We start from the raw sequence: 14,341 nt of genomic DNA, 5'->3' as shown, positions 1-14,341 counted from the left end.
TTTATCAGTCCTTTCTGCAGTGGTAGAAGATATGGCCTTCCTCCCATCCCCCACACAGGCCAGTCCCGCAGGCTCAGCCATGCTCACAGCCATGATGCCAGCAAACCCTCTTGACTTCATTGGTTCCCTGTGAATTTCATCTCTCCCATGTTCATTTTTTTCTTTTTCCCTGACTTCCTTCAACTCATAAGCAAATCTCAATAAAAAGTCAGTGCACTTGATTTCTTCGCCAGTCTACCAATTTATAAAATATTAAAAAATTTTTTAATTCTCAGAGAAGTGTAAAACATTTTGATTATACTATGTGTTCTTACCATGTTCCCCCAGTTTTGATACTTCCACCCTTTCCCACCTACTCTTCTAGACCTCTATTTGCCTTGTAAGCAGGAAAGGGCACACGTTCCCTCTTCGCAACATAGCAGTCCCCCTGCTCCATGGTCCCCTCTGCCTCTGAGAGGCCACTGGCCTACCAGGTCTCCAACACTGGGCCGCAGAGAGGGTGGGAGAGGAGGAAACACTGTTGACTCACCCAACTTTATCAAACTGGTACTGATTGGCTGGATTCGGAGTTTTCTTTCCATGATCCCCAGGATACAGACAGCTCAAGACTGAGTCAGGAGATAGCAACTCGCTGAAAGGGAGAAGGCTGCAGTGAGAAGGCAGGCTAACACCTTGCTTGGAGGCAGACTTGGGCATTCGGGGATGGGAATGCCACCTCTCACTGATGCCCAATGCCACCACTGATTGCTTCCTGTGGGCCAGATGCTTTATACACTTGAGATCATTGGTAGGGAGTATTATCATTTCCATTTTATAAAGGAGAAACTTCGAAAGATATGGCTTGTCAAAAATCACACACCTAGTAAGTGCTGGAGCTCAGATCTGCAGTGTCTAATTAAAGACAGTAGCACTCTTAACCACCAAATTAAAAAAAAATACCTATCCCTTCAATAATTATATGGTGACAAGGGACTTATCTCAGGGGAGCAAAGCCCTGTGACACTGGAAATAGATATAATAATAATTTTTATAGAAGAGGTCCCTTTGTACCCCAGAAAGAACAAGTGTGCAGCTTTAGTGCTGTGTCTATCTCACTTTGACCAAATTTCAAGCTACTCACAGAAAAAGGTCCCCTTTATCGTCCCAGAAAAAGACATTATCACATGCACTGCAGACAAAGTGACCCAGTACTATAAGCAGATAAACAGCGATGCCACTGCCACCCATCTGGAATGGTTAGAGCACAGCCTGTAATTAAACATGACAAGCAGAGAAGAGATTTGGCTGGGGGGGGGGTGGATATAATGGAGTAATCTGATCATGAAGGACAACAGGGCCCATTTTTTCCCTCAACCAGCACAGGGTTCTCCATCTTTTCGGGGACAGCATCAAGAGCAGCTCAGGCGGAAGGGCTACTCCTGTTGCGCTGAGCCCCAGTCACGCCTTTAGGACTTAATACTGGGGCAGTGGTGGCTTCTGGCTCTTCTCTGTTCTCTGTCTCTCCCAGTCTGTTTGCCGGCAACAGTGAAAGGTCTGCCCCTGTCACTACCTCCCATGGAAAACTGGCTAGAAAATAAATAAAAATTCCTAGTCTTTTGGCCAATATTTAGTGACTATTACTAATAGAATGCATCCACTCAAATAAAACAGAAAAGCTAAAACTGCATATGATAAGGATTTCTAATTGACAAAACCTGATGGAAGAATCAAATCTTCTTGACAAAACTTACATCTGTAATATGTGGCTCAGGACAAATGAATTTGGTAAAAATAACAGACACAAAATGGGAGGCTATCTATAAAAATACGACACCAAAACAAAAAACTATTCAATTAGCCAAATCTTTGTTATAAAATGGTAATGGAAAAGAAAGAATTTTAAAAAACCCTTGGTAAAATAAAAATAGATAATGACTAAAAACAGTTTAGTGGCTTAATGAAAAATTGATGAATTAAAATGCTTTAATGGAGATCATTCAAGAAAATAATGTGAGGAAAACTCAACAAGGTTGGTATAATTCTGATTAAAATGTTTGGATTAAAAACATTAATTTCCTAATGAATTAATAGATCCTGGCAAGTCATAAATATTGTTAACATCACAAAAATAGAGACAGCCTTTCTCCTGCTGGAAGCACTCAACATCTATGACACAGTTCTGCCCTTTCATCACCCTCCAAAAAATCAAAATGGAATCTGATCAGCCTCTAAATCTAACAACAATTTACATGAAATACAGGGGGAAAGTGACTCATTAAACTGTACTGTAGGGATGTAATCATCAAAATCTCATTCTAGGGGACCTACAGAGCAAACAACACAATTTTTCAGCAAATAAAAAAAAATGGCAGGGTCATTCAGATGAAAAGATGCTTGAGAGAAGCTTCATCCAATTGCAACATATGGACCTGATAGAGATCCTAAGTCAAAATGCAAACTGTAAACAGAAAACAGAAAACACTTATGAGAAAATCAGCGAAATTTGAACTCTGGCTATTGGATAATATGAGGGAATTAGTGTAATAATGTGATTATATTGAATAAAAGTATCCCTATGTTTTAGTAGATAAATAAAACCACACTCCAGGCTGGTTCTCCAGGGGCCAAAGCAGCCTGCACTTGAGCAAAGGCCTCTGGGCTAGGAGTCTGGAGCTCTAGGCCCAGGGCTTCCATGGTTCTATGGCCCCCTGGACCTCGGTTTCTCCATCTGTACAACAGAGGAATAAGCTAGACAACACCTGAAGGCCCATAAAGATCCAATCCTGGTTTCAGAGTGGTGTTTCCTTTTGTATCTCCTGCCTCTTTGGGGGCCAGTGCCCACCTGGCAATGACAGTACAGTATAGTGGTACACAGGCCTGTTTCCTAACCTTGTAGAGCATCTTGTGAGAGTTAAATGAGTTGATGATAAACACAGCTGTCATTTACCAAGTGCTTCACTTATGCTAGGCACTTGACCTGACTCTTCACAAGCTTCCTGGACGGGATATTACAATTAATCACCACAGAATGAGGAAACAGACTCAGAAGCCAGGAAACTTGGCTGAAGGTGCACGCAGAGCTGTGACAGACCCAAGACTCACCAGAGCTTATAACGGGTCTGTAGCACTATTCCCATCGCTGCATGCACACAGCTTAGCGAGGAGATAGAGGTAAGCATGCACTAAGGCCAGCCTGCAACCCTGTTATTAGCAGGTTGAGACATGAGTAGGCAGAATGCTTGTGACAAGGAGATTCATCCTGACTAGGGCTCACAGAGCCCCAGAGCTGCTTACTGGACTGAGAGCACTGGCTGAACAGTGTAACTGGGCGTTTTAAAGAAGCAAGCCCTGGGCTCCCTCTGCTGGGGTCATGTGAAATGGGTCCAATTTATCCAGTGCCCCAGGTGGTCAAACACTACTCAAGCACAGAGACAGAGGCTGTAGCCTGAAGGGAGCGTGGATTATAACTGCAGGGTAGACAACCCAGGACACCATCAGGCAGCCATGAAAACAGCGCCGCCCCATCAGGTACCAGATCTGTACCTCCTTCTGTGGTCTTTCTACAGCTGACATGAGGACTCAGTAAGACCAGGTAAGAGCAGGGGCAGGAGTGCCAGGCCAAGGCCGTGCCCTTGTAAGTGAGGCTATTCCACCTTAATGCCCTTCGTCCTCTCCCTTCTTTCTGCTTCTGGCTGTGGAATAAGACTGCCATGGTCAGGGGTTTTCTGGGCACCCTCGACCCATGGCTGTCATTACTATACTTTGTTCACTTTCCTCAAAACCCCCACAGGGGTCCACCCCAGTCCTCCTCCCACTGCCCAGGTAAGGAGAGCCTGGGATTAAGCTGGAAGTGAAAATCCCAACACCTTGGGATAGAAAGAGAAAAGGAGAAGAGAAAGCAGCCTGAATTTGTCAACCTGATAATGTCTGCCAAATTTCATTTTTACATTCACGCTCTTTCCACTGGTTATAAAGAGCTGGTACTCAGCCCTGCCTACTCACATTGCAATACGCTGTGGTCACTTTTATCATCTGCTGTGTGTTAAGAGGACTTCACCAATTAAAGTCCATGAGTGCTTTGTAAGAAAAATACCAGTGATGTGCCAGGACTTCTAGGCAAGGTAGACCTAACCACAGAAGTCAACGCAGCCACAAACCTCCTCAGAGCCAGACAAGGTTGAAACCGAGAGCAGCCCAGCACCAAGGTTCTCGTCACACCCGCTTTCCTCAACCCACTCCCTGTAGTGCCTGCCCCATACCCTGCACTGATGGGCGTGATCAGCTCCGTGGTAGTCGTCACTTTGGCTTTTACTGTCATGATGTTGAGGTTCATGAGATAGTAGAAGGTCAGGTAAAGCACACTGTCATCTGGAGGGGGAGGAAGGAAAGAGAGATCATAGATCATTTATAAGTTAAACTTGAGAGCAGAATCAATAGTCACACAGAAAGTCAATGAGGCTTTTAAGATCTTTTACTATAAAAACAAAAACTCAATGGCAATTTAATGTTGAGTAAAAAAAAGCAGAGTGTCTACAAATCCTTTGCTATTCCTCCCTCTCAAAGGTGAAGCTTCATTTCCCTCCCCATGAATGTGGGTTGGACTTAGAGACTCTGCTTCTAACAAATACAATATGGAAAGGGAGTGATCAAGTGATCACCGAGGGGACCCAGGTTAACCTCACCAGTAATAAGACACAATGATACCATGTACCCGGTATGACGTGATGATGAAGACCACATCTATAGTCTTCCTCCCCCAAACCCATAACCTCAGTCTAATCAGGAGAAAATATCAGACAAGCCCCAATTAAGAGTTTTCTTACATAATAAATAAACCTTGTCTTCGCAAGTGTCAAGGTCATTAAAGACAAGCAAAGAATGAGGAACTGTCTCTGCCTGGAGGAGACTAAGGAGCATGAGGACTAAATGCAATGGGAGATCCTAGAACAGAAAAAGGACATTAGAGGGAAAACCAGGGAAATCTGAATAAATTCTATAGTTTAGTTAGTAGTGTTGTACCAATAAAATCAACACTGGCTTTGATAACTGTACTATGGTTAAATAAGACGTTGACATTAGGGGAAGCTGGCTGAAGAGCATGTGAGAACATGTACCACTGCACTGAACTATCTCTGCATTATCACTGCAACTCTTCTGAGTCTAAAATTATCTCAAAAAAATTTTTTTTTCAAGGCAAAGAAAGGACCAGTGTGTAGAGTATGTTTCCATTTGTGTAAAGATAAAAGAGAATGACATAAATACACACTTGTATAAAAGCTTCTAAACACATAGAATATTTTTCTAGAAAATGCATAAGAAACTTGTCACAACAGTTGTCCTTGGAGGTGAGACCACGGACCAGAGTCTGGGAGAGTAGGTGAGAGGGAAACATTTGACTGTTAACACTTACACTACCAAATGCTTTATCAATGCTTCTTTATCCATACCAAACTGATTTTAAAGTATTGGGTTATAGGAAAAGCCATGACGTATTTTTTCTGTCTTTCGTTGCAAAAATGCGTCATGGCTTTTCCAACAATCCAATATATATGCTCTGCAGAACACAGTCCTACTTATATAGTTATTAAATTAAGCACTTTATTCATATTACTTAAAACCTGGGTACTCTTGCAACTTGTTCTGTGTATCTGACTTTGAAAAGTCTAAAAGAGGTATAGTTTTATCAAGCATCTCTTATGTGTCTAGTTTTGTTGCTCTGTTGTTGTGGTATGATTTAGGGGAAAAAGAATCCAATGAACTCCATGAAAAACAATGAGGATAAAGAGAGAAATATGAAACCAGAATCTTTTCTTGGGCAAAGAGGCCTCTGGCTTGCTGGACCCTGTGCAGCTGGATGAACTCTTAGGTTCCAGGAGATCTCTGGAACAAGGGGGTCCAGACCTTTGCACTTCAGGTCCAGTATGACGGACAGTGGGTGCCTCTTCAGCATCTCCTTGCGCTTGTCATCCAACTGAACTCCCAGCGTAGGCCGCCGGCGTTTCTGGACAAAGGAAAGAATGGAGCTGATGAGCGCTGGTCGCAGAAACCTCCCCCTTCCTTTCCTACCAGCCAGGGCCTCAGCAATGCTGCTGCCTGAGACCTGCTGTTTCAGCTCTCTACCTGCCAGGCTCCCAGGAGCCCTTTCTTTCAAACCTCTTGCTTCTGCTTCTAGGGTGGGTGGCACCTGCCAACCAGCAGGCCCCAGTGCAGATGCCTGGCACCCCCACGAGAGGAAATGGCTCTCACCGTGGTCTGTTCCTCCTCAGCATCCGAGTCGCTCTCGTCATCTGCAGCCACAGAGAGAAGACATCTATAGGTGAGAGGGCTCCCAGTGCTCCTTAAAGCACCTCAACACATGGGGTATAGAGAGGCCCAGGCTCTGTCATTTGTAAACAGGTTTCTTTAGGATGAATAATAAATTAACTTGCTGTTTCTTATTCAGCATAGGAAACATAGTGATGCAAGAAAATAAGAGAATTGACCTATAATCCCACCACCGCTGTCTTTAAAGTGCTTTTTAATGTCATCCTATGAACCACAAGCCCCTCCACTGGTAATGGTGGTCGCAGTAGCAATAACGACAATATAAACACCACCAATAGCAGCTCATATAATCTGAGGGGTTGCTAGGTGCCAAGGATGATGCTAATGGCTTTGCATGCATGATCTCATTTAATCCACATTATAATTCTACATGAGATATTACTATTCTGTTTTGACAGGTGAGTAAACTGAGGCTCAGAAATGTTAAAGAGTTTCCCTGGGATCACTGAGCTAATGAGTGGCAGGGCTGAAATTCAAAGGCAGTGCTTTCCCTGTCTACTCTTGGGCATTAAGACATTCAAGTCAAGCTTCCTGCAACATATAACTAGTATAGCTAATTTCTAAAGGGCCAGTACTGTCCTTAGAGGGGGACTTGATGTCCCTGGTACTAGCTATGGAAGACTTGGGCAGGATCCCAACCACCATGTTACCTTGGGAGTCCTCGGGAGGCTTAAACAGAGCCTTGGCTTCATCCACACTGCCTTCAATCGCCACAGACAACGTCTTATCTGGGAGCAAGAAAAATCATATGACAGCTGCTGGGGGAAGGAGCGAAGCTACACAAGCAGGCCAGCTCTGGGACTGCATTTCTTCTGTCTTTGTCACAGCTCCTTACTGACTGAGGGTGGGAGGACAAAAGCCCTTTTTCCAGATGAAGAGGAACAAGGTAGGAAACTTAAGTCTTTTTTGCATCATTTACTGAGAACAAAGAACCCAAAGTGCAGATTCCTGGACAAGTATCACCTGAGACTAGTGGTGAACGTCTCAGTTTTCAGGCTTACCCCAAGGCACAGAAATCCCAACCTAGGGCCTAAAGCTACGTGGCACTCTCCTGCAAACTGTCTTACAGGTTCTCATTCAGAAGCCCATAACTGTCAACATCCCAGAAACGACGGCTCTCATCTGACAAAGTGGTTTTTCTCTATTCCGCACTATGCCAAGCACCTGGCTGGCACTGTCACATTTAACTGGGAGGCAAGGGGACAGTGGGCAGGAACTTGGACCCTGCAGTCCAGACCTAAGCCTGAGTCCCTGCTGCACCCATTCTCAAACACGTGACCTGGAAAGGTATATCACAGCTCTGAGCCTCAGTTTCTGCATCTATGAAACTGGAATGTGACAAATGATAGCTGTCCAGTGGGGTGGTGAGGTAATAATGCTTATAATGAATGAGCTGATGCTTACAATTTTAATTATAAAGTTATTTAAAAATTTTTTAATCTGCACAACACTACAGTAGCAATACAATTATTACAGCCATTTACAGATGAAAAAATTAAGGCTCTGAGAAGTTTGGTACAATAACCAGGAAATAGATAAGCTAGGTCTATTCAACTTGAGCTTGGTGTCAAGCTCAGGTCTACTCAAGACCAGGTCTATTCAACTTGAACTTGGCATCCCAACGATGAAGCTAGGAGGCCTGTTCCATGCACCAGATCTGACATCTTCCTGAATAACGCCTGGGCCTGCCTTTGTGGAACTTTGTGGGTCTAGTGCTGGGGGGTCAGACAGGCCACCACCTCTCCTGCTCCATCCAAGAGTATATAGGTTACCGATAGTCACAGGAGCCTGAAATGGTTTGCCCAACTGCAATAAGGAGGGATGGTGAACTTGCCCCAAGTGGCAAGCCACTGAGATAATATTCCCAGGTGGCCAACCACTGCTCGCTCTCTGACAACCCTGCATGAACCATCACACCTCACCCAAACAAGCTAATTGTCCACATCAACCACTGGCAAACTTTTGAGTAGTTTAATCCTGAAATTCTACAATAAAATGGGAATGGAAACAGTTTGGGGTTTAATCACAAAAGAAAGGAAAATTACTCACCCTGTCTAGGGGGCTGGGAGGATTTCATATGAGCTGATGATGGAAACAGGAGGAGAACAAAGGGGAGGAAGAGGACCAGAAGGGCCAGGAAGACATAAGAAGAGAGAGAGTAATGTGTCGGTGCCTATGGCTGGAGGAGAGGCATGCACTGGTGCAACATATGTCTGTCTGAGGCGGTGGGGTGGGGTTGAGAGAAAAGTTTAGGGGCTGAGTGAAAGCTGCAGTAGGGCAAGAGGCAGGGTCTCCAAACACTTTGCAAAACCCTAGTGGAGTAAGGGGCTGTCCTTAAGCTTAATGAGGACACATCTTCTCACTGGGCATTCACCATAATGACATGCAGCCTGTTTGGGGCATGGGAAAGCCTGGGAGAGCTTGCTGGGACCTGTGTTTACCAAGCCTTCTCTCTGAAGCAGAGCAAGAGGTGCCAATCCGCCTGCCAAGCGTGTCTTGGGCTGCCTGGGTACTGCACCCAACAGCCAACCAGCCAGGCTCATCAAAGATTCAAAGCCAACCATTCTGAAATGCCCAGCAGGTTAGTCCGGCCTCAGGCCAGCTGGTCAAAACAGCCATGCTGGGTGGTGCAGAGGGGAGGCAGCATTTGTCACCTGAGGGCTTCTCAGCAGAGAGGGCCTGGGAGCTTTCCTCAGCAGGCAGTGCTTCCAACTGACTCAATTGGCCACGGCTGTTGCTCCCACAGTCCCTCTTCCTCACCTGGCCCCCATACTCACCACAGGCCTGCCCGTAGGCAGTGGCCTGGACAAAGAGGACATAGAGGGGAGGCGGCAGGTGTCTGGCTGTCTCATATTGCTTGTGAGCTTGGTCAAATGGCATGAACAGATACTCTTGTACCGGGAGGGAGGCCTGCATGCAACAAAAGAAGGATTTTTGTTTTTCCACTTTAGGTAGTCCACGCATGATCATGTGGCCACTTAGTTACCATATACAGTTTCTTTTTTTATTATGAAAGTGATACATGATGCACTAACAGAACTAACAGGTGGATAAAAGGTCAATATAAAAAACATCAGGGAAAAAAACCAAAACATCAGGGCCAGCAGAGTGCCGGCACGTTTGTTAAGAGTTGGCTTGGGACGCCAGCTCTGAGCCGCAGGGCCCTAGTTCAGATGCCACATGGGGCAGTGACACTGTGCCCTCTACAGCCAAGATGGTGAACAACAGCTCGACCTGGAGCTGGGCTGCCATGAGTAACCAGCGACGGTGTAGGCTGCAGTGGGGCTGGCTGGCAGCTGGCGTGAGCTGCCGTGAGTGGCCGTTCAGTGGCCGGCGACCCATCTGCCTCAGCCAGGAAGAGCGCAGTAATAATACCAACATAGACCAGTGAAGCGATGTCCTCCACAACTAGACTGAAGAACAAAAGGACAGCAACTTGTCTGTTCCCCTTCCCTAATTCCCCAACACTGTATCCCTCCCCCAACCCCCAATAAAATCTTAAAAACAACAAAAAAACCATCAATTGTATTTCTTTATACAAGCAACAAACAATAAGAAAATAAACTTAAAAAAAGACAGCATTTCCAATAGCATCAAGAAACATCAAATACCTAAGAATAAATAAATGAAAGGAGTGTAAGCCTCAATGCAAAGAGAAGTGAAAAATCTAAATGAATGGACACATATGTCATGTTAATGGCCTAGAAGACTCAATATTGGCCCGACATCTATTCTTCCAAAAGTGATCTACAGGTTCAGTGCAATCCTAGTCTGAATCCAGCAGGTAAAAATAGATTAGCTGATTCTAAAATTGATATGTAAGTGCAAAAGGCCAAGAATAACCAAGACAATCCTGAAAAATTAAGTCGGAGGACTTTTACTACTGAGCATTGAGACTTCTGTTAAAGCTACAGTAAATAAGACAGTGTGATACTGGTACATGGATAGACAGGCAAATAGATTACACACAATTCTACATACACAGACATTTGATTCATGACAAAAGTGGCACTGCAGAACAGTGGTGTAAAGAGTGGTCTTTTCAATAAATGAGTCAGCTGAACACCTACATGGAATAAAAATGAATCTGATCCTTACAACTCACACTAAATACAAAATTCACTTCCAAGAAGCCTATAGATCTAAATGGAAAAGGTAAACAATAAAACTTCTATAAGAAAAGAGAATATCTCTATGACCTTGGAACAGAGCAAGATTTATTAAACAGGACACAAAAGCACTAACCATAAAGAAAGACATGGATGATTAGATCATATGAAAATTAAGAACATATGCTCAATAAAGGATACTTACAAGAGGAAAGTCACAGAATGGGAAAGATATCTGCAGAAGACTCATTCCCAGAAAATATAAAAATCCTCCAAGCAATCCAACAGAAAAATGGGCAAAAGGCTTGAATAGGCCCTTTCCTAAAGGGTGAATCCAAAAGCCAATCAGTATACAAAAGGTGCTGTGCTCACTAGTCCCAGGGAAAGGAAAATTAAAACCAAAAGCAACGCCCTCCAGAATGGCTACAATTAGAGACTGACAACATTAAGTGTTGGTAAGTATGTGGAGCAATTAGAATTTTCATATGGTGCTGGAAGAGACTTCAATAAGTCAGTACAATCACTTTAGAAAACTGTTTCAGAGTCTTCCAAACCTAAATATATGCATAGCATATTTCTTAACAGGAAAAGTTAAGCACAACCCTAACTTTTTGTTTGTGTTTTCTTTTTGTCCTATTATGAAGTGCTACTGGGAATATCTCTCTTAACAATTCTAATTCTATGCCTAGAGTTCAAGGGAGGAAACGTAGATCTTGCCAAATCCCAGAAAAGGAGGTTTATAATTTCTCTAGGGTCTTTTTGCAAAGTTCCACCTAATATGGTATTATATGGTATATTAGCCATTTACCCTGCTTCATAAAACTATAAGGATTTAGACCAAATCTGGCTTCACAAAGCAAACAGAATCAGGTCACCTATATAGAAAGACATTCCATTTTACAGGTAAAGTGGGGACTTCTCCTCCTAAGGTCCCTAATGGCTTTCAAATATGAGTCAAGTTCTTTTCAGAGTGAGTAGATTTGGCTGAGCATCTGATCCTGAGGTGCAGTCAGGGGGATCTAACGGATATCCACAGAAACATGCTTAGATGCCTGGAGACTGTGGGGCTGGTGGAGACCATGCAGGGGGTAAACTAAACTTAAAAGTTTGCAAAAGTGTTTTACCCAGATGAGGTTCTGGGTGAAAAGAAAATGCCCCAGGTAAATGTGTATATATATTCCTGAGCCCACCTGGGCAGCATTTCTTCCACCCAGGATGCAACCCTATTATACCAGCTGGGTAGGCCTTCAGCCAGGACCCTCTGTGCACTGTGCTCTAACACAGGTTAGGGTAACAGACCTGGCAAAACCCAAAGGAAGACGTGGCTGCTGGTGGCTTTGGATCAGCAAGGTTTCACTGGTTCTTCACGGACAGCAAAGCAAAAGGCTGGGGGGATGGGACGGAGGCCCTCACCTGCATAATGCTGTTGAGGCGAGGCTGGAGGCTGCTCAGGTATTCCTTCTTCACCTCAATCTCCTTAAGGATCTTCTCCTTGTTGGACAGGCTCTCTCGGTACTTTTCTGCCAGCCTGGTAGAGAAGGACAAGAGCACTGTCACTAGATGCTCTCCAGGGATATCCTGACATGCCTGTTTACTGTCAGAATCCACCTAGTAACAGCAGTCAGATGAACCAATATTTACCTAGCACTTACTATGTGCCAGGCACTTTGAGAGCTCTTTATAAGCATTAATGCATCTATCCCTATAAAAACCTTTGAAGATAGGGACTTTTCTTACCCCCAAAGGAGGAAAATAAGGCTCAGGGAGGTAGGTCACTTGCCCAAGGTCATCCAGTTAAGAGCAGGCACAGAGCTAGGCTTTAAATCCATGCCTGTCTGGCTCTGTCCATAACCATTAGGAAATGCCTGTGTCATCTCCTGCTCCATTCCTTGCCTCTAGAGGCAAGAGTCAAATTTTCACAAACGTGGTCCTACAACTACAGGACCCAAACGAGGCTATTGACTGGCCTGAGTGAGGCAGGGTGGGGATGGATTCGGACCAGTCCCACAGGATTGCAACACTCATGGCTTAGGCTGTGCCCAGGGCAAGCAGTGTGCTGGACAGGGTAGTGACGGGCCAGCCTCATCTGCTAAAAAACTGACACCAATTCCCTACAAATCAGACTTAGTGCTTATTAAATTCATAACATCAACCAATGGGACAGAATACATTCTATAACAGAAAAAGCAAAGGATAAAAACAGCTGCTTCTCCAACAAAAAACAGAGCAGGTGTGCCAACCAAAAGCCCTGGAATTCTTGTACAAATATGAAAGGGAAAAAAGTCACCACAACGGAAGAGATATGGCCATTAAAAGTCCAATATGAAAAAAACAAACCCACCATGTTCTTACAAAGATCTAGATTAAATTACAAAGTATAGGCATTCTATTTATAGTTAATAACTGAAAGCTCTTTATTAGTACAGGAAAGTTTTATACATAAAGGTGTGCCTTGAATTAATTATGATAGCAAAAAATGGAAACAACCTAAAAGTTCAATTCAAGTAGGGGAATAATTATATGAATTACAATTTGTCTATACATGAAAATGTTGCACAACCTTCTAAAATAATGTTTGCAAAGCTTTAACATATCACAGGGATATTCTTATAGGCAGGGGGAAAAGCCAAGAAATAAAATTAGGTTCACAGTACAAAAGGTATTTAGGTCTCAGGTGTTAAAATTTTAAAGGAAAAGTTATCCCAACTTTCTGATACAGCCTTAAGCAATTCCAACCCTACCCATGATGTAGTTGGCCAAGTCTAAAGATGTGAATTAATCACAAAATGGGATTTGGTCTTAAGAGACGATTCTGCTGGTTCCACACAGTTTTGCTATCTGATTGTGGGTCATGACAAAAGACTGATCCCCGTGGGTAAAGGTGTGTGTCTGCACAGGTTAACAAGGTAAGGAAGTAGGAAACATACCTTTTTCGCTGCTCCAGCTCCCAATCCAGACGTGCAAGTGTTTGCTGGTGAGGGTCTCCCATGGTGACTTCAGCCTTGCTGATATCTACAGGGGCCTCCTTATAAAACTCCTCTAAACTGACCAGATCAATTTCTTCATGCTTTGATCTGCAGACAAAGACGAATGTCAAGCTGTTGTTCTTAGAACCCAAACAGGGCCGGCCGAGTAGCTCAGTTGGTTAAGAGCTCGTGCAAGAGTGAGAGCTCTGAGCAACAGCGGTTCGAGTCCCAGCTTGAGCTGAGCAGCCGCTGGGCTGCCAAAAGGTGGCAGGATGGCTCAGCTAAAATTAAAAAAAAAAAAAAAAAAAGAACCCAAACAATGGCTTAAGCAGGCCCGCAGTTCCCCCGGATGTACACCCACTTAGCCCAGGTCTTCAGCTACCCAGCAACTTGGAATCCAGTCTTCTCAGCAAATGCTCATTAGCAGATGTTTCAGCTTGAAGAGAGGTAGTTGGTGACATGCCACAGGATCCTTATCCATGCTGTCCAACCTTTTTATCCATGAGTTAGCTAAAGGCCTGGAAAGGATGCTTATCAAATTTATAAATATCTCCAAGCTGAACAAGAGAGCTAAGAGCTTAAAGAGTCAAATAAAAATACTATGGTCTAGGCCTAGACTGCCAGGTTGAAACCACGAAATGTTATTTATCAGGAATAAACATAAGGGTCTGCATTTAAGTTCAAAACATTAACTGTATAAGCATGGGATGGGGAAGATCCAGCACGGCATAACCAGATGTGAAAAGACCCAGAGGTTTTAATTGTTGCATGTGCAGTGACACACATGTATAAAATAAATCCAATACTCTTTCCTGTATTATCAGTGCACAGGTCACAGACACATGATGACAATAATAATAGTAGGTACCATGTATTAAGCACCCACTGTATGTCATCCTTATCTCACTTAATTCTCAAAATAACTCTATGAAATGGGGATTTTTTTTTAATCTCCATTTTTCA

General features: G+C 43.8%; 1 protein-coding gene across 3 annotated transcripts in view; it reads right to left on the bottom strand.

Annotated features, from left to right (window-relative positions):
* Window positions 1–14,341, bottom strand: part of THOC5 (THO complex subunit 5) — a 30,040-nt gene that overhangs the window by 9,052 nt on the left and 6,647 nt on the right. For 2 of the 3 annotated variants that reach the window (XM_019643178.1, XM_019643179.1), the window contains 9 exons: window positions 13,340–13,486; window positions 11,826–11,940; window positions 9,081–9,213; window positions 8,353–8,385; window positions 6,954–7,031; window positions 6,226–6,266; window positions 5,881–5,980; window positions 4,239–4,347; window positions 530–631 (listed from right to left, as the gene is read on the bottom strand). In XM_019643178.1, the coding sequence (XP_019498723.1) occupies window positions 530–631; window positions 4,239–4,347; window positions 5,881–5,980; window positions 6,226–6,266; window positions 6,954–7,031; window positions 8,353–8,385; window positions 9,081–9,213; window positions 11,826–11,940; window positions 13,340–13,486 (858 nt within the window). The remainder of the gene's footprint in view (window positions 1–529; window positions 632–4,238; window positions 4,348–5,880; window positions 5,981–6,225; window positions 6,267–6,953; window positions 7,032–8,352; window positions 8,386–9,080; window positions 9,214–11,825; window positions 11,941–13,339; window positions 13,487–14,341) is intronic. The other variant, XM_019643180.1, reaches the window with a different exon arrangement.

The sequence above is a fragment of the Hipposideros armiger genome, unplaced genomic scaffold (genome assembly GCF_001890085.2).
Source record: "Hipposideros armiger isolate ML-2016 unplaced genomic scaffold, ASM189008v1 scaffold_75, whole genome shotgun sequence".
In the NCBI taxonomy this organism is placed as follows: Eukaryota; Metazoa; Chordata; class Mammalia; order Chiroptera; family Hipposideridae; genus Hipposideros; species Hipposideros armiger.
This window is presented reverse-complemented; position numbering and strand designations above follow the sequence as displayed.